Source organism: Saimiri boliviensis, chromosome 1 (genome assembly GCF_048565385.1).
Source record: "Saimiri boliviensis isolate mSaiBol1 chromosome 1, mSaiBol1.pri, whole genome shotgun sequence".
NCBI lineage: Eukaryota > Metazoa > Chordata > Mammalia > Primates > Cebidae > Saimiri > Saimiri boliviensis.
This window is the reverse complement of record NC_133449.1, coordinates 191,451,387-191,472,798: the sequence shown is the minus strand read 5'-3', so window position 1 is coordinate 191,472,798 and position 21,412 is coordinate 191,451,387. Positions and strand designations below refer to the sequence as shown.

At 37.1% G+C, this 21,412-nt stretch overlaps 1 protein-coding gene across 1 annotated transcript in view; it reads right to left on the bottom strand.

Annotated features, from left to right (window-relative positions):
- LOC141580586 (uncharacterized) overlaps nucleotides 1–21,412 on the bottom strand; it is an 862,829-nt gene that overhangs the window by 708,659 nt on the left and 132,758 nt on the right. Inside the window, exon 6 of the mRNA XM_074382346.1 lies at nucleotides 10,077–10,164. Coding sequence (XP_074238447.1) covers nucleotides 10,077–10,164 — 88 coding nt within the window. The remainder of the gene's footprint in view (nucleotides 1–10,076; nucleotides 10,165–21,412) is intronic.

The following is a 21,412-nucleotide window of genomic DNA, read 5'->3' as shown; positions in this document are numbered from 1 at the left end:
CTTATTATTTATTAGCTGAGCTTTGGACTCAAAGTCCAGTAAACTTAAGTGAGCCAGGCTGCTGCTCCATGTGGAAGATTCCTTTTCTTAAGCAGGGTTGGCTTCAGAGAGGCTCAAACCAAATAGGCTATGAGATCTGCATTGTTTTTTCCCCAGTTCCCCCACCAGTGTTGTACTGGAGCCAGTCTGTACCATGATGGGACTACTTACACCACAGAAAGTGGGGCAGACTCTACAATCAGTGTTTCCGTCCCCCCAACCGCTCCCCCCAACCACCACCATTACCACCACACTCCCATGCTCCTCTCACTCCCCTGGCTTGGAGAGCTGCTGTTTTACCAGCTTAGCAGTGAGGGCAGGAAGAAGGCAGGAGGAATTTTCTCTTTCTTACGTGGTAAAGAAAGACATGAATTTCCACTTATTGGGGAACTTGAAATACACACACACACACACACACACACACACACGCAAATATCCAATACCTGGGTTCCATTCAGACCTACTGGAGTAAAGCAGTGATATGTCAGTTTTCTAGTGCTGCTGTAACAAATTGCCACGAACTTAATGGCTTAAAACAAGAAAAACTTTTTCTTACACAGTTGTGAAGGTCAGTCTCAAGGTGTCAACAAGGCTGTGTTTTTCCTCCTGGTGGCTTCAAGGAAGAATCTGGGTTTTTCTTTTCTTTTTTCTTTGTTTGTTCCCCCCCCCCACCCAGCATTTAGAGGGCACCTGTAGTCCTTGCCTCACAACCCATTCCTCACATTACTCTACCATCTTCCTTTTATCACCACATCTCCCACTATGGACGCTGAGTCTCCTGCCTCTCTCTTTTAAGAACCCCTGTGATTACATTGGGCTCACCTGAATAACCTCCTCATCTCCAGGTCTTTAATGTGATTATATCTGCAAAATCCCTTCACCAGGCAAGGTAAAATATTCACAGGTGTTGGAGATTCAGACATGGATCCTTTCAGAACCTTTATACAACCTATCACAGATGGTTTATAAACATGGCTGAACACTACAGTCACCTGGAGAACTTAAAAATTCTGATGCCCAGGCTGCATCCCAGAACAATTACATCAGAATTTCTGGCCTGGGACCTCGGCAGTCTTATATTGAAAACCCTTCAGGTGCTTCCAATGTGCAGTCAAGGTTAAAAAAACACTATGTTAGCGGTTTCAGGATGGGATGCAAGTGTGTTTATAAAAACATTTCCAGATAAAGAGCACCCCTAACTTTGGCCTCCTGCCTTTTAAATTGCATGGACTTTAAATTTATATTCTGTTCATGTGTGTTCTTCTCAACCTAAAAAGACTGAGCTCCTCAAGATCAGGGCCGTATTTTTCTTTGTTACCGCAGGACAATGTGTAATAAACATTTGTTTAATGCATGAATAAACACTTTTTTACAAACATTCTTGGCCGGGTGTGGTGGCTCATGCCTGCAACTCCAGCACTTTGGGAAGCTAAGACTGGATTACGAGGTCAAGAGATCGAGACCATCCTGGCCAACATGGTGAAACCCCGGCTCCTCTAAAAATACAAAAATTAGCTGGGCATGGTGGTGAGCACCTGTAGTCCCAGCTACTCGGAAGGCTGAGGCAGGAGAATCACTTGAACCCAGGAGGAGGAGGTTGCAGTGAGCCAAGATCAAGCCACTGCACTCCAGCCTAACGACAGAGAGAGACTCCATCTCAAACAACAACAACAAAACACTATTATTTACACAATTCATCTCAACACTGTTCTCTACATGATAAAATGTGTCTAATGCTCTTGGACCCTAACAGACTTGTTAGAGGTATCAAGAGTAGGCACAGAGAAGGACTGAGTCATTACAGTGGGAGAGAAAAACTGCCTCATCCATCACCTTACTTCCCTGATAATTAACCCATTTCCTTCGTGAATTTCACCCTTCTATAGTGCTCCACTTCAGTCTCTGCCTTTGCCTAGTGACTCCTATAGGATACACAGCATATTCCTTTCAGAGTAAGAGTGCTCCATATTCCCCAGCAATGTGGGTATTGTAAATTAAGAAAATGGCCACATCCAGAGAAAGTGGTACTAAGTAGTCTATATCAAGTTGTTGTTGTTGTTGTTTTTTAATGTGGGCAACTACTTTTGATTTGCATTTTTACTTGTTTCCATCTTTACTGAGGTATAATTGACAAAGTTGCCTATATAGGTGTACAATGTGATGATTTGCTATACTTATATATTGTAACATTATTACCATAATCGAATTAGTTAACACATCTATCACGTCACATAGTTTACCTTTTTCCCTTTTTCTTTTTGGTATGGTGAAAACACTTCAGATCTAATCTCCTAGCAAAGGTCAAGTATATAAAACTTGAGAACTATACTCACCACGCTGTGCTTTTGATACCCAGAATTTCTAGAACTGCAAGATTTTACCCTTTGACCAGCACATCCCGACTCCCAGCCCCGGCAACCACCATTCTTTTCTATGTTTCTATGAGCTTGACTTTTTAGATTCCACATGGAAGTGAGATCATGCAGTATTTGTCTGTCTGTGTGGCTTATTTCACTTAGCGAAATGTCTTCCAGTTTCATACATGTCATCACAAATGGCAGGATTTCCTTCTTTTTACAGCTGAACAATATTACTGTGTTTTTCTTTATGCACTTATCTATTGATGGACACTTAGTCTGTTTCCATATCTTGGCTATTGTGAATAATGCTGCAGTGAACATAGGAGCATAGAAACCTCTTTGAGATACTTATGTTGCTTCCTACATGATAGTTCTATTTTTAATTTTTTGAGTAACCTTCATACTGATTTCCATAATGGCTGAATAATTTACATTCCCACCAAACAGCAGCTACTTAATTTAATATGTATAGGAACTACCTAGACAGATGTATATTGTGAGATGTTAAACGGAAATGATTCTACTTTGAGTGGGAGACATTGAGTCCATCAGTATGTAGAGAAGGCAAGTAATTTTCAAGATGAGTCAATGAATCCCTGCTTTTCCCCCTCATTCACCCTTCTCTGGCTACAGTAGCCGCTTTCTTATCTGTGAATGTTCCAGGCAAGGCCAAGCGTTCTTCTGCCTGCAGGCCTTTGAACCAGCTGGCTGTCTCATCATCTTGATTTCTATTCCCCAAGATGTCTACTGAATTAACTCCCTCACCAAATGCACGTCTTTCTCCATGAGACCACCCCCACCATGCTCCTCTTCCCGTTACCCTTCTCTACTTCTCTTTCCCTAAGGTACTAACCCCAATCTAGTAACACTTATGTAGGATTTTCACTTTTTATTTTGTTTTCTCCAGCTGCTGAAATGAATGTAAGTCCTGCAAGAGCGGAGATCTTTGTTCTGTTCACTGAAGTACCTCAAACCCCCAGGACACTTTCCCACACAGAGGTTGTACTCAAAAGATATTTTTAGAATAAATGAATGAGGAAAAAGAATTTCAATAGAAACTGGAGAAACTAAAGGAATACAGGGAATTATGCTGCAGTAAGAAACTATGGAACTAAGCAATAAGGGCATGACATGGAGAAAACAAGATACAAGGAAAGAGAGAAAACTTACATCCATGCCAGTGACAGAGGAGATATAAAGAAGCCAGCTATGAAGAAGGAGGTTGAGATGTCAATGCAGTTTTGATTAAAGCTAAAATGAAAAAATTATGGTCCCATGGAAGAGACTTATTACTCCTGAGGAATCCTGAGAAAGGCTGAAGACAGTAATTTAACTTAGGAATCGGAGGTGGAAGTGTATAGGTACTAATCATTTATAAGCTAAAAGTTCAGGGCTTTCGAAAAAGGCTGGAGAAGACAAAAGGGCATTTAAGGAGAGTGCTGACAAGCTGGGCCTGGGAAGAATTGTGCTTAACATATTTATACCCGAGCTGTCACCAAAAATGGTAATGGTGCGATTGAGTGCTTTAATTAAATCTGAGCTATGCTGACCATACAATGTGAAAGTGCAACTATTATGCTACTTCTGAGGAATATGATTTGTCTGAAATTCCCCCACTTTCTGTCTGTTCATCTGTTGTGTCTGCTGGACTGCTCTGAACAATCAATGTTTGTGGCTAGGTAAGTGTGGAGGAGGCAATCTAGAAGGAATATCTCCAGGGATATTAGAAACAGGGGAATATATAGATAGGGCAGGCCAAAATCAAGGATATGAGATAGCACTACTACACACACACACACACACACACGCACACACACACTCCTCTAATTGCTGTTTACTCAGTCAAGATCAGTAGAGACCATATTTTATACAATTCCTGTTTGCATTGTGGGACTTAGCAGAGTGATAAGTACTTGAAATTGGTAACATTGATATATGGGGATGGCTAGTGATACAAGGAGTATTTTTGGCAAAGGGTTTAAGGAGAGTAGGATTTCAAAAGTAATTGCTATAGTTACCCAAAGAACTACAGGCTGACCTAGGACAATTAGGTAATAGCACCTTACTTAGACACTTACTTAGACATTGGCACTTTATGTCTTACCAAGGGAAGGAGTTTCTCTAAAAGCTGCTGCCACTGTTGGGTCCTCAGCAAAAGCGAGCAGCAGTCATCTTTTTTAAAATTTTCTAGTCCAGACAAATCAGGACATTTCTGATAAGTCAAATACTTCTGCAGGTCTCCAGACTCAGCGATTTGGGAGGAGTGAAGGTGAATGGCTTGAAGAATCAAGGTAAAGTGACACTGGGTAAAGCTGAAGCTTCCCCCTTCATTTTATTCCTCAGAGGATTCCTTCTGAAATGGCTCTTTCAAATAAGCAAATGACTGCTAACACTATCTTGAAAAGTCTTTTGAAGTCAAAACACTCTCTTCTCCTTGTCCCTGAATCTCACTGATGAGCTTTGATCACTGGCATCATCCCAATCTTGTTTTGCTTTGATTGCTGACATAATGTATATGTTGTTATTTTCTGTAAACTCTACAAGTAGAGCTCAAATCACCTAATTAGCATCAAGGTTAATTAATAGGGAATAAATTGGCCTCGCGAAAGAAGGACAGAAATGTCTACGTGTCATTATGCACTGAAGACTGGAAACTGAAAGGGGAAAAGACAGCATATGAGAAGACTGTGTTGCTGTTTTTTTATAGGATTAATAAGACCAAGCTGTATTTATGTGCTTACTGAGAAATGGCACTTACTTATTCTTATGTATCTTATTGTGAAGAACATCCTGAAAACAGCCAAGATCCTCTTCATTAGTAAGACACTGTGGTAGGCTTTTCTCTTCTTCTAAGTTATTTACTCTTTGGTGCTTTGGGAAATAAAACTTTGAAAGTTGGAAGACAGAACAAACATCATGTTCTCCCTGACCCACAGACATATACTAAAGTATAAAAGAGACCAACGTAGATATCAGCAGATTAGACACCAAGCACATTGGCCCTTCTGAGTGTGTACTGCACCAAAAAATTGCACACACACAAAAAATTTTTTTTCTTTGTTGAAATAAAAACACACAGAATGTATAAAGTCATTTCATAACCATTGCCAAATGAACATTGCTTATTATACTTTTTAGCTCTTTAAGTAAAAATGATAACAGCAAAATGACTCAATATTCTAGATGTCATATTGATCATTCTAAGCAAAAAAACATGGACCAGAATGCAAAAGGCCTGATTTTTACGGCCACTGTTTCCATTTCAACCTGAAAGGGAAGCAAAAATACAAATATTCTTGAATCCTCCACACGGCCTGGCTTCTGGTATGAACATTTTTAATGTAAACAGTGGACAGTTTTGCTACTACTTTTATTGACTTCTATCAGTCTGCCCATTGGTAAGCACCTCGGGCAATAGCTACACACACACACACACACACACACACACACACACACACACATAAAAGGCAATGAAGGAAAATAAAAAGCCAAGAATAAAAGCTGTCCCCAAATATGAGGTATTATAGATTCTGAGTGTGAAAGGTTCAGGAAAATGGAATCAGGAGCTAGAGCAAAAAAAAGCATGTTGTGGGAACTTCAAATAAATTGTTCCAGGTGATGGTGGACAATTTCATTCTCAGCAGACTCCAAAAGGTAGATGACAGTATTAGCTAAGGGTCCGAGAATATCTAAGGGGAAGACTGGCCACGAAGATGACTTGAGGAAAGACAAGGAAGCTGTGGGAAGACGCCAGTAGCCAAAAATAGATTTGATTTTTTGGTTTTGTAAAATTTCTAGGTAAAACTTTCTTTTGTGATGGAGGAAAATGCATTTATTTCCAGGCTGAATGCTTGACCAGAATGCAACTCACCTGTGGGCTGCTAACAATCTATGAAGCTTTAGCAAACCCAGGTCTTGATAGCCTAGTGTGCTGGGGACAGCTGGCTGCCTAATGCCTCATCATGATGCTTGGAGTAGTAAAACTATTGCCCTTCTGAAAGAACAGTTTAGGGAAGGCAGTAGATGATATCTGCTTGTTGTTAACAACCTGCTTAGTTTGAGTTGCTCTCAAGGGCAGTTTTTGAGGCTTCCTACCATCTCTGATGGCAACTATAAAGATATTTCCTAGTGTATTTCATTTTCTCTACATTTTTTTTCCTTGGGCTATTCCTTCAGTTCAGGGCATTTATCAAGGCCCATTACCTGCTATTTACATTGGCTTGTTATTTAAACCTCTTTGGGCCTTGAAAATGTGACGCCTTAAGAAGAAGTGAATCACAGATTTTTAGGGTTAGAAAGAGACCAGGAAGGTCAACATTTATCATTTTTATTTACTCTAAGGCTCTTAAGACACTTTACAAAGATCACTGCTCCTGAGCTGGAGAATGAAGTGGACTAAAAATAAAGAATCTAGCAACTCTGAGAACTGAATTTGTTCTAATGCCTGTATTACTTACTCTAGGTTCCTATTGGTTAGATTTTAACAGAATCTGATCATCTGGGATTATAAGAAGTAACAGCTTTCATGGGGTCAGTGGGCCTTTCAGGGGCAAATATGGAGCCAAAAATCTGCTATTTGAGGGAGTGCTCGCCTGAAAGCAGTAACAGGGCTCTAGATGTGATGGGAAAATGATGTCTGCTGCTAGCTTTTTGATGCTGAAACAGGTAGACTCTGTATCTGTGACCAGCACTATGACAGGTAGCTGGTTTTACCTACACACTTAAAATGGACATGAAAATTTCTTAAAGATATTGGGAGGCAGTTTATTATCACTTGAAAGAAGGCATTTTTTACATTTCAGCAGCAAAAAAAGAATGCTGGAATATACTCATGCTATGCTATGGAGGTGATTACTGAAATTTAGCATGCTGAGAAGCTGCAAAGCTGGGTTTACTAGGCCATTTAAAGATTTTTCTCAGAAACTGTATTACATTGTAGATTGCTCAAGAAAGGTTTCCAGAGTCTTTCCAGTCTAAGGATCTCCCACAGCTGGGAGGCAGGATAGTCTGTGAGTAAGGACTTCCGCACATGTGCATGCACTATCAACTGAATGGAACAAGAGTTTATTTGGACCTTCTATGTGGCAAACATCGTGCTAGATGCTGGAGACGGAATGGCAACGTAGATTCAGTCCCTGCCTAGAGGCAGAAAATCAAAGTGCAGATGGATATTCTGCTGAGTGTGACTTGTGTTTTCTTTTCTCTGCTCTAGTTAAACAAGTTCTGAAATACGATTTTTGTTACCATTGGGAGGGTCTTTCCGCTGTTGTCTTTAAACGTTTTAAATAATTTTTATTTTTTAGAGAAGTTTTATGTTTACAGCAAAGTTTAGAGAAAGGTACAGATATTTCCCGTATACACTCTGCTGCACACATGCACAGCCTCCTCCATTATCAGCCTCCCCATCCAGAGTGGTACATTTGTTACAACTGATGAACCTACATTGACACATTATAACCCAAAGTCCATAGTTCACATTAGTGTTCATTCTCAGCGTTGCATATTCTCTGAGTTGGGACAAGTATACAATGACTTGTATCCATGATTACACTATCATATAAAGTAATTTCACTGACTTAAACGTCTATGCTCTACCTATTCCTCCCTCTCCCCTACCTTCTACCCTCAATCCCTGGCAACCACTAATCTTTTTACAATAGCCATACTTTTTCCTTTTCCAGAATGTCATATGGTTAGAGTCATACAGCATGCAGTCTTTTCAGATTGTTTTCAACTAGTGATAAGGATTTAAGCTTCTTCCATATCTTTTCATGAATTGACAACTCAGTTTTTTATTGCTAAGAAGTATTCCATTACCTGGAGGTACCACAATTTATCTGCTTACCTACTGAAGGATATCTTGGCTGCTTCCAAGGATTAGCAATTACAAAAAAAAAAAAAAAAAAAAAAAAAAAAAAGCCTGCTATAAACATCTGTGTGCAGTTTTTTTGTGAGGACATAAGTTTTCAACTCTTTTGGGTAAATAGCAAGGAGCACCATTGCTGGATTATATGGTAGGAGTATGTTTAGTTTTTTAAGAACTCCGAATTGTCTTTCAAAGTGGCCATAGCATTTTGCATTCCCACCAGCGTGAATGAGATTACTGTTCCATATCCTCGTCAGCATTTGGTGTTCAGTGTTTGGTTTTGACCACTGTAATGAGTATGCAAAGGTATCTCACTGTTGTTTTAATTTGTATTTCCCTGATGATCTGTAATGAGGAGCATCTTTTCATATGTTTAACTACCATATGCAAATCTTCTTTGGTGAGGTGTCTGTCAGGTTCTTTGAACCATTTCATAAATTGGGTTGTTTAAGTTCTGACTGTGGAGTTTTAAGAATTCTTTGTATATTTTGGACGAGAGTCCTTTATCAGATATGTTTTTTGCAAATATTTTCTCCCAGTCTGCAGCTCGTCTTCTCATTCTGTTTATTTTGCCTTTTGTAGGGCAGAAGTTTCTAATTTTAATGAAGTCCAATTTACCAATTATTTCTTTCATGGCTTTTGTCTTTGGTGCTGTATCTAATATGAATATGACATTGAAATAACCAAGTTCATCCAGTTTTTCCCTATGCTATTCCTTAGCAGTTTTATATTTTACATTTCAGTCTGTAACCTATTTGAGTTAATTTTTGTGACAAGTATAAGGTCTATGTTCAGATTCACTTTTTCAGATGTCGATATCCAATTATTCATTCACAATATTTTAAATTACAAATTGACAATTTATAATTGCATATATTTATGGAGTACAAAGAGATGTTACAAATCTATTATAAAATGTGGAATAACTAAATTAAGCTAATTAACCTATGTATCATCTCAAACATGTATTATTCATTGTGTCGAGAAAATTTGAAATTAACTCTCAGCATTTTGTAAAAGTACAACACACTAATATTAATTATATTCACAATCTGTAAATCTCCTTTGGTTAGGTGTCTGTCAGGGTCTTTGAACCATTTCATAAGTTGGGTTATTTGGGTTCTTACTGTGGAGTTTTAAGAGTTCTTTGTATATTTTAGATAAGAGTACTTTATCAGATATATCTTTTGCAAATATTTTCTCCCAGTCTGTAGCTGGGAGAAATCCTCAAAAACAAAAACCCTTATTCCTCATGTGTGAGATTTTGTAGGCTTTGACTATCATCTCCCCATTATCCCAACACCATCCTCTATAGATACCATTCCCCTCTCTGCTTCCATGAATTCAAACATTTTGGATTTCACATATAAGTGGCAACAGTGCAATATAGTCTTTCTGGGCCTGGCTTATTTCACTTAGGATCATATTCTCCTATTTCATAAATGTTGTCACAAATGACAATTTCCTTCTTTTTAAAAGTTGACTAGAATTCCACTGTGTGTATGTACCATATATTCTTTATCCACTCATCTATTGATGGACACTTAACGTAGATTCCAAAATTTGGCTATTGTGAATAGTGCTGCAAAAACATGAGAATGTAGACATTTCTTTGACAAAGTAATTTCAAATATTTTGAGTAAATACTCAGAAGTGGAATTTCTGGATCATAAGGAAGTTTTATTTTTATCCTTTTGAGGAAATTTCATAACATTTTCCATAATGGTACCATATTGCTCTGCTCTCACATTGCTATAAAGAAATACCTGAAGCTGAGTAATTTATAAAGAAAAAAGGTTTAATTGGCTTACAGTTCCACAGGTTGTACAGGAAGCATGGATGAGGAGGCCTCAGGAAACTCTCAATCATGGCGAAAGGCAAAGGGGAAGCAAGCACATCCTCACATGGCAGCATGAGAGAGAGAGAGAGCAAAGAGGTAAGTACTACACACTCTTAAACAAACAGATTTTGTGAGAACTCACTATCACAAGAACAGCAAAGGAGAAATCCATCCCCATGAGCCAATAACCTCCTACTAGTTTCCTCCCCAACACTGGGAATTGCAATTCAACATGAGATTTGGTTGGGGACACAGAGCCAAACTATATCATTCTTCCCCTGGCCCCTCCCAAATCTCATGTCCTTCTCACATTTCAAAACACAATCATGCCTTCCCGACAGTTCTCAAAGTCTTAACTCATTCTGGCATTAACTCAAAAGTCCAAGTGCAAAGTCCCATTTGAGACAAGGCAAGTCCCTTCTGCCTATGAGCCTAAAAAATAAAAAACAAGTTAGTTCCAAGATACAAGGGAGAAACTAACCAAAACAAAAGGACTACCGGCCCCATGCAAGTCAAAACCCAGCAGGGCAGTCAAACCTCAAAGCTCCAAAATAATCTTCTTTGACTCCATGTCTCATATCCAGGACATACTGATGCAAGGGCTGTGTGCCAAGACCTTGGGCAACACCAACCCTGTGGCTCTGCAGGTTACAGCCCCCAGAGCTGGCACTGAATGTCTGCAGCTTTTTCCAGGCACATGGTGCAAGCAGTCAGTGGATCTACCATTCTGGAGGACAGTAGCCCTCTTCTTACGGGTCCACTAGGCAGTGCTCCTGTGGGGACTCTGTGTCCACTAGGCAGTGCCCCAGTGGGGACTCCAACCCCACATTTCCCCTTTACAGTGTCATAATAGAAGTTCTCCATGGACTTCTGCCTGAACATCCAGGTGTTTCCATACATCGTCTGAAATCTAGGAAGAGGCTTCCAGGCCTCAAATTCTTGTCTTCTATTCATCTGCAGGCTCAACCCACGTGGAAGCTGCCATGGCTCAGGGCTTGCACCCTCTAAAGCCACAGCCTGAGCTGTACGTTGGCCCCTTTTAGCCACAGCTGGAGCTGGAGTGGCTGGGATGTCAGGCACCATATCTCAAGGCTGCACAGAGCAGCAGGTACCAGAGCCTGGCTCACAAAACCATTCTTTTCTCCTAAGCCTCTAGATCTGTGATGAGTGGCGCTGCTGAGAAGGACTCCGGACTGCCCTGGAGACATTTTTCCCATTGTCTTTGCTATTAACATTAGGCTCCTCTTTATTTATGCAAATATCTGCAGCCAACTGAATTTATTCCCAGAAAATGTGCTTTTCTTCTCTACCACATATTCAGGTCACGAATCTTCAAAACTTTTACGCTCTGCTTCCCTTTTAAATATAAATCCCAGTTTCAGACTATCTCCTTCTTCATGTATATGAGCATACACTTTTAGAAGCAGCCAGGTTACATCTTTAACACTTTGTTACTTAGAAATTTCTTCTACCCAACACCCCAAATCATCTCTTTCGAGTTCAAAGTTTCACAGATCCCTACAGCAAGGGCAAAATGCTGCCAGTCTCTTTGCTAAAGCACAGCAAGAGTGGCCTTTACTCTGGGTCCCAATAAATTTCTCATCTCCATCTGAGACGACTTCCACCTGGACTTTACTGTCCATATCACTATCAGCATTTTGGTCATTCAACAAGTCTCTAGGAAGTTCCAAATTTTCCCTCATTTTCCTGTCTTCTTCTGAGTCCTCCAAACTATTCCAACCTCTGCCTGTTAACCAGTTTCTAAGTTGCTTCCACGTTTTCAGGTATCTTTATAGCAAAGCCCCATTTCTTTTGCACCAATTTTCTGCATTAATCTGTTCTCACATTGTTATAAAGAACTACCTGACATTAAGTAATTTAAAAAGAAAATAGGTTTAATTGGCTCAGTTTCACAGACTGTACCAGAGGCATGGCTGGGGATGCCTCAGGAAACTCATAATCATGGTGGAAGGGTGAGGGGAAGCAAACATGTCTTCATGTGGTAGCAGGAGAAAGAGAGTAAAGGGAGAAGTGCCACACACTTTCAAACAAACTGATCTCATGAGAACCCACTCACTATCATGAGAACAGCAAGAGGAAAATCTGCCCCCATGATCCAATCACCTCCCACCAGATCCCTCCCCTAACACTGAGAATTACAAATTTGTATAAAATTTGGGTAGAGACACAGAGTCAAACTATATTAGGTGGGACTAATTTACATTCTTACCAACCATGTACAATGGTTTCCTTTTCTCCACATCCTCACCAACACTTGCTATTCTTTGTCTTTTTGGTAATAACCATCCTAATGTGTGTGAAATACTACCTCAATGTGGTTTTAATTTGCATTTCTCTAATAATTAGCTATGATAGCTTCTATTCATATCTCTGTTGGTCACTTGCATGTCTTCTTTTGAGAATGACTGTTCAAATCCCTTGCCCACTTTTTAGTTCAGATTTTTGTTTTCTTGTTGTTAAGTTCCTCATATATTTTTGGTACTAACCCTGTATCAGATATGTAGCTTGCAAATATTTTCTCCCAGTCTGTAGGCTGTCTGGTTGTCTCTTCAATCTGTTAATTGTTTCCTATAATACACAGAAGATTTTTAGTTTTATGAAATCCCATTTGTGTTTTTTTTTTTTTTTTTTTTGCTTTTGTTGCTTGTCCTTCTGGGATCATATCCTGGAAATCATTGTCAGATTAATGTCACTGAGATTTTCTCCTTTTTTCTTATATTAATTTACAGTTTTGTATCTTACATTTTAGCCACTATCCATTTTACTTTTGTATATATGGTGAGAGAAGTGCTCAACTTTATTCTTTTGCATGTGAGTATCCAATTTTTCCAGCACCATTTATTGAAGACATGATTCTTTTCCCATTGTTTATTCTTGGCACCTTCGTCAAAAATCAACTGACCATACATCCATGGTTACATTTCTGGGGTGTCCATTCTCTTCCATTGGTCAGTTTCTCTGTCTGTCTGTCTGTCTTTTTTTTTTCAGTGCTGTGTTCTTTTAATTACTATAGCTCTGCTGTACAGTTTTAAATCATGTGATGTGATGCCTCCATCATTGTGCTTTTTCCTTACAACTGCTTTGGCCATTTGAAGGTTTATAGCTCCATTAGAATTTTGGAATTATTTGATCTATGAAAAAATTTATTGATTTTTCATAGGGATTGCATTGAATCTGCAGATTTATTTGGCTAGTAAAGACATTTTTAAATTTTTAATTCTTACAATCTATAAACATGAGTTATCTTTCCATTTATTTGTTTCGTCTTCAATTTTCTTCATCAATGTCTAACAGTTTTGAGTGTACAGGTCTTTCATTTCCTTAAATAAATTTATTACCAAGTATTTCATTTTATTTTTGTAGCTGTTGTAAACATCCCTGCCCCCTGCTAATTCTTCCCTAGCCCCCCGCCCTTGAGACCCCAGTATGTGACGTTCCCTTCCTGTGTCCATGTATTCTCATTGTTCAATGCCCACTTATGTGTGAGAACATGTGGTGTTTGGTTTTCTGTTCTTGTGTCAGTTTGCTGAGAATGATGGTTTCTAGATTCATCCAAATCCCTGCAAAGGACATGAACTCATTACTTTTTAGGGCTGCATAGTATTCCATGGTGTATATGTGCCACATTTTCTTTATCCAGTCTACCACTGATGGGCATTTGGGTGGGTTAAAAGTCTTTGCTTTCTGAACAGTTCCACAATAAACATACCTGTGCATGTGTCTTTATATTATAATGATTTATAATCCTTTGGGTATTTACCCAGTAATGTGACTGCTGGGTCAAATGGTATTTCTATTTCTAGGTCCTTGAGGAATCACCACAATGTCTTCCACAACGGTCTAATCAATATACACTTCCACAAACAGTGTAAAAGCATTCCTTTTTCTCCACATCCTCTCCAGCATCTGTTGTCTCATGATTTTTTAATGATCGCCATTCTAACTTAACTAGCTGGAGGTAGTATCTCCATGTGGTTTTGATTCGCATTTCTCTAATGACCAGTGATGAGGAGTTTTTTTTCATATGTTTGTTGGTGGCATAAATATCTTCTTTTGAAAGTGTCTGTTCATATCCTTTGCCCACTTTTTGATGGGGGGGGGTTGTTTATTTCTTGTAAATTTGTTTAAGTTCCCTGTAGATTCTGGATATTAGCCCTTTGTCAGATGAGTAGATTGAAAAAAATTTTTTCCCATTCTGTTGGTTGCTGGTTCACTCTATTAATAGTTTCTTTTGCTGTGCAGCAGCTCTGAAATTTAATTAGATTCCATTTGTCAATTTTGGCTTTTGTTGCCATTGCTTTTGTGTTTTAGTCATGACGTCTTCCTCATGCCTATGTCCTGAATGGTATTGCCTAGGTTTTCTTCTAGAGTTTTTATGGTGTTAGGCCTCATGTTTAAATCTTTAATCCATCCAGTTAATTTTTGTGCAAGGTGTAAGGAAGGGATCCAGTTTCAGCTTTCTGCACATGGCTAGCCAGTTTTCTCAACACCATTTATTAAATAGGGAATCCTTTCCCCATTGCTTGTTTTTGTCAGGTTTGTCAAAGATCAGATGGTTGTAGTTGTGTGGTGTTCTTTCTGAGGCATCTGTTCTGTTCCATTGGTCTATATATCTATTTTGGAGCCAGTACCATGCTGTTTTGATTACAGTAGCCTTGTAATACAGTTCAAAGTCAGGTAACGTGATGCATCTAGCTTTGATTTTTTCCCCCCCTTAGGATCGTGTTGGCTATGTGTGCTCTTTTTTGGTGCCATATGAATTTAAGATGTTTTTTCCAAATCTCTGAGATTTTGGGCTGAGACAATGAGGTTTTCTAAATATGCAGTCATGTCATCTGCAAATAGGGACAATTTGATGTCCTGTCTTCCTATTCGAATATCTTTATTTCTTTCCCTTGCCTAAAGGCCCTAGCCAGAACTTCCAATACTATGTTGAATAGGAGTGGTGAGAGAGGGCATCCTTGTCTTGTGCCAGTTTTCAAAGGGAACGCTTCCAGTTTTTGCCCATTCAGTATGATATTGGATGTGGGTTTGTCATAAATAGCTCTTATTATTTTAAGATACATTTCATTAATACCTAGTTTATTAAGAGTTTTTAACTGATGTGTTGTTAAATTTTGTCAAAGGCTTTCTCTGCATCTATCAAAATAATCACGTGGTTTTTGTCATTGGTTCTGTTTATGTGATGGATTACATTTATTAATTTGCATATGTTGAACCAGCCTTGCATCCCAGAAATGAAGCCAACTTGATTATGATGAATAAGCTTCTTGATCATGTATGTATGATTCATAAATATTTTTGCTAAACATGTAGGTTGTGTCTTCATTCTTTTAATTATTTCCTTTGCAGTGCAGTTTCATTTTAGTTTTATGCAATGAAAAATATTTTTTCCCAGACCAATGTCACAAAGCTCTTCCCCTATGTTTTCTTCTAGAATTTTCCAGTTTAGGTCATACATTCAGGTCTTTAATCCATTTTGAGTTGACTTTTGTATATGGTGTGAGATAAGGGTTTAATTTTATTCCTCTGCATGTGGATTTTCTGTTTTCCCACCACCATTAATTGAAGAGAACATTCTTTCCCTATTGTGTGTCCTTGACAACTTTAACAAAAATCAATTAGCTGTAAATGCATGAATTCAATTCTGGGCTCTTTATTATGTTCCATTGGTCTATGCTTCAGTTTTTATGAGAATATCATACTGTTTCAATTACTACAGCTCTGTAATTAATATATTTTGGAGTCAGGTAGTGTGATTCCTCCAACATTGTTCTTTTTGCTCATGATTGCTTTGGCTATTCAGGATCTTTAGTAGTCCCATATGAGTTTTATGATTTTTTTCTATTTCTGCAAAAATATTCATTCATATTTTTATATGGATTGCATTCAATCTATACATTGCTTTGAATAGTGTGGGCATTTTAACAATATTAATTCTAATCTATGACTATGAGTTCTCTTTCCATTTATTTGTGTCTTCTTCCATTTTTTTTTTTCAATAATGTCTTATACTTCTCACTGCACAGATATTTCACCTCCTTGGTTAAATTCCTAACTGTTTTATACCTTGTGTAGCTATTTTAAATGCATTTGTGTTATTGAATTTTTCTGATAATTTTCTCTTAGTGTATAGAAATGCCACTGACTTTTGTATGTTAATTTTGAATCCTGCAACTTTACTAAATTGCTTTATCGGTTCTAACAACTTTTTGGTGAATTATTTAGGGTATTCTACATACAGGATCATGTTGTCTGCAAACAGAATAAATTATTCCTTTCCTACTTGGATAGTTTTTCTTTGTTTCTCTTGCCTGATAGCTCTGGCTAGAACTTCCAGTATTATGTTGAATAGAAATTTCAAGAGTGGACATCCTTGTCTTGTTCTTGATCTTAAAGAAATAGCTTTAACATGTAACACTTAAGTATAATGTTAGCTGTGAGTCTGTCACATATGGCATTTATTGTGTTGAGGTACAATTCTTCTTTACTTAATTTGTTGTGACTTGTCATTATGAAAGAATGTTAAATTTTGTCAAGTATTTTTTCTGCATCTATTGAGATGGTCATGTGGTTTTTCTCCTTGTTTCTGTTACTGTGGTCTATCACATTTACACATTTGTATAAGTTGAACTACTCTTGCATACCAGAAATAAGTGCCACTTGATCATGGTAAATAATCTTTTTAATGCATTGTTGAATTTAATTGGCTAATATTTTGTTGAGGATTTCTGCATCTATGTTCATTAGGAATATTGGCCTGCAATTTCTTTTTTGTTGAATTTTGCATGGTTTTAGTACCAGTGTAATACTGGCCTTATAAAGTGCCATTGCAAGCATTTCCTCCTCTTCAATTATTGGTAAGAGTCTGAAAAGGATTAGTATTAATTCTTTCAATGTTTGGTAGAATTCGTCAGTGAAGCCATCAGATCCTATGCTTTTTTTAATGGAAGAGTTTTATTAATGATATAATCTCCTTATTCATTATTGTTCCATTTCAATTTTCCAGTTCTCTGCAATTCAAACTTTGTATGTTGTGTCTAGGAATTTATCTATTTATTCTAGTTTATCCAGTCTGTTGACATATCATTGTTCATAAGTCTCTTATAGACTTTTGTATTTCTGTGGTCTCCACTGTAATAAGTCCGTTTTTATTTCTGATTATTTATTTAAATCATCTCGATTTTTATTTGTTTTCTTGGTCTAGCTAAGGGTTTGTCAGTTTTGTTAATCTTTTCATAAGACAAACTCTTAGTTTTGCTTTGATCTTTTCTGTTCTTTATATAGCCTTTATTTTATTCATTTACGCTTTGAATCTTTATTATTTTTCTTTTTCTTCTAACTTTGGTCTTAGTTTTTTCTTTCTTTTCTAGTTCTTTCATATTTAATGCTAGGCTCTTAGATGTGAGATCTTTCTTTCTTTCTTTCTTTTTTATTGCTACAGACTTCAGTCTTAAAATTGCTTTTGTTGCATGCCATACATTTTGGGATGACATGCTTTCATTTTGGTTTCTCGAGATATTCTTAAATTTGTCTTTTAATTTCTTCATTGACCTATAAGTCATCTGGGAGCATATTTAATTTTGATAGTTTTGTAAACTTTCCGAAGTTTCTCCTGTTATTTTTAATTTTGTACCTTTGTGATGAGAAATAATACTTGATATTATTTTAGTCTTCTTAAATGTGTTAAGACTTATTTTGTGACCCAACACATAATGTATTTTGGAGAATTTTGTGTGTGCACTTGAGAAGGGTATGTATTCTGCTGCTAGTGGATAAAATGTTCTGTTATGTCTAGTTGACCTAAAGTGTGCATTAAGTTCTATAGTTCCTTATTGACTTTTTAGCTTGATTACCTACCCATAGTATTGAAGCCCCCTGCTATTATTGTATTGCATTCTATCTCTCCCTTCAGATCTACTAGTATTTGTTTTATATATTTAGGCATTCTAATGTTGGTTGCATATATGTGTGTGTATGTATATATCTATATATGTATGCGCTATATATGTGCATATACATATATACACATATATACACACATATACATATATAAATTTGTGTGTGTGTGTGTATTTAAAGTTGGTATATCCTCTCTCTGGACTGATACTTTATCATTATATAATGACTTTTTCCTTTTTACAGTTGTTGACTTAAAGTCTATTTTATCTGATATAAATATTGCTATTCTTTCTTTCTTTTGGCTTCCAGTTGCATGAAATATCTTTTCCACTCCCATTACTTTTGTTCATGTATATGTGTTCTTACAAGTAAAGTTATTACTTGTAAGAACAAGTAAAGTTAGCATCTTATAGGAAACATATAACTGGGACTTGTTTTCTTATTCATTCAGGCACTCTACGTTTTCTGATTGGATAATTTTATCTATTTATTTTCAAGATAATTACTGACAGGTAAGAACTTACTACTGCCGTTTTGTTAGTTGGCTTCTAGTTTATATCTACAAGTTTTGTCACTTGCTTCCTTTCTTGCTATCTTCCTTTGTGATTAATGAATTTTCTCTAGTAATAAGCTTTGATTCCTTACTTTCTATTTTTTGTTTAATATCAGTTTCTGTTTTGTGGTTACCACAAGTATAGGAAGTAAAAGAAAATATAGGGAAGCAATTCAAAAAATGAGAAAAGTAATAAAATACCAGAATGAGAAATTTAACAAAGAGATTAAAATTATTTTAAAAATAAACAGAAACTCTGCAGCTGAAAAATACTCTGCACAGGATGAAAAGTGCAATAGAAAGCATCAATAGCAAAATTGACCAATCAGAAGAAAAAATCCTGTAAACTTGAAGTCTGGGGCTGCTGGGGCCTTCTCATTGCAGGTTTTTACTGCTGTGGGCCCAGTGCTGAAGCCTAAGGCAAAGTCCAGTGTTCACTTCCCTATCTTTCCTTTAAGCAGAGAGTATCTCTCTCCATGCTATGGGACCTGAGATTAGGGGAGGGGTGACACTGGTAATGTAAAAGTGTGCATTCTACACTGTTTAATTTATAGTTTCCTATTTTCTTACTACACTTAGGTGCTGTTAACCCTTACCTGGTTTTCTTTGCTTTTTTGTAAAGGTATTTTCATGTGTCAAATTGAGGTTTCTGCAGGGAGACATGCATTGGAAAAAATTCTGTTATGCAATCTGGTTCTACCCTTCTCTTTTTGTTTTCTTCAAAGATTTTTATAGTTTCTGGTCTTATGTGTAAGTCTTTAATCTATTTTCAGTTGATTTTTGTGTATAGCATAAAATCAGGGTCCAAGTTCATTCTTTTACATGTGACTATTCAGTTTTCTCAACATTATTTGTTGAAGAGACTGTCCTTTCTTTATTGTGTATTCTTGGCACACTTGTTGAAGATCAGATGATTATATATGCCTGAATTTATTCCTGGAATCTGTATTTTGTTTCATTGAACTATGTGTCTGTCTTCATGCCAATATTATACTGTTTTAATTACTGTAGTTTTGTGATGTATTTGGAAATCAAAAAGTGTTCTTTTTTCTCAGGATTGATTTAGCCATTCATGGTCTTTTGTAGTTCCATATGAATTTCATCCTTTTTTTCAATTTCTGTAAAAAATGCCATTGGAGTTTTGATAGGAGTTATACTGAATCTGTAGATTACTTTAGATAGAAAGGCTATTTTAACAATATTGAATCTTCTAATCAATGAACATGGGATATCTTTCCACTTGTTTATGTCTTGGTTGAGTTCCTCCATCAATGTTTTACAGTTTTTGGTGTAAAATCATTCATCTCCTTTGTTAAGTTTATCCTTTTTGGTGCTATTGTAAATAAGATTGATTCTTTTCCTTTTCAGAGGTTTTGTTGTTAGTATTTAGAACTGTAACTGATTTTTGTATGTTAATTTTGTATCTTGCAAATTTATTGAATGTGTTTATTAGTTCTAATAGTGCTTTGATAGAGTCTTTAGGACTTTCTATATGTAAGATTATACCATCTGCAAACAGGGACAATTTAAATTCTTCCTTTATTATGTGGATGCCTTTTATTTATTTTTCCTGCCAATTGTTCTGGCTAGGACTTTCAATACTATGTTGAATAGAAGTGGTAGGAGTGGGCATCCTTGTCTCATGAGCATACATTCATCTATGTTGTCTATTTTTAATAGAATTCTTAACATATCAATTATAGTTATTTTAAATTCCTATTTTATAATTTCAGCATCTTATGTTGTATCAGAGTCTGGTTCTGATTGCTGCTTTGCTTTTCAGACTGTTTTCTTATTGCCCTTTGGCTTACTTGTGATTTTTCTGTTATAAGTATCACATGTATTAGGTAATATGAACTAAGTAAATAGATTTTAATGCAAGAATTTATGTAATCTGGCTAGCAGTTGGGCCAAGTTTAATGTTTGCTGTAGCTATAGGTGCCAGAGGCTTCAAATTCCTGAGGTGTCCTCTTTTTGTCTCTCCTCTTGATTTTGGTTTCACTAAATACTCTCTCTTCCTCAAAAAGTCTGTGTCTTGCAGCTTTTTAAACTATAATCCACTCTTAGTATACTGATTTCTATTGGTGTTGCAGTATAAAGTGAGGAGGAGCAGGAACATTCTATAATTCTCCAAATAAACTTCACCAGTCTTCTGGTTGGCCTGTTTGAAACCTGTGACTTGACAGTGTTTTCCCACAAATATAACTTTGTTCTATCCCTGCTTACTACTTTCTTCCTAATTTCAGGATTTCTAATCTATTTCCTTAAAGGCTTGACTCCTATTATGTCTTCCTGTTTCACACTCAAGTAAGACAAGAAAGCTAGAGGAAACTGAAGTGTAAGAAATGCCTTTACCCCAGATGGCCTGAGGAAAGACTTGTTTCCTGGAGAGTGGGGCTTGGTTACAGAGAACGTTCTGGGTATATTTCTTAAGCACTACTCTTCCTCTCCTCTGGAAGAACCACAGAGATTTTCCTCAGATATGCACCATGAAAACCCGATAGTTTCTTGGAGGCAAATTTCATGAAAATGTGATCCCCCTTTCTAGGCTGTGGCCCCACAAATGTTTATCACTCTCAAATTAGTCCACACTCAGCCTGTAGCAATTCATCAAAATTACTTAAGTATTCCTTCTGCTTTATGGTTTCAGCAGCTTCTGCCCGAGGTAAACAGATTTGGCTACGTCTCTCTGGATGTGCTTGTCCCTCCAGGTTTCATAATGGCAATTTGTCCCAAGATCTCAACTCTCTGATAGGTCCATGAAAAATCATTGATTTCCAGTGTGTCCAACTTTTTCTTGTTGTAAGGATAACAGTTATGATTTTCAAGCT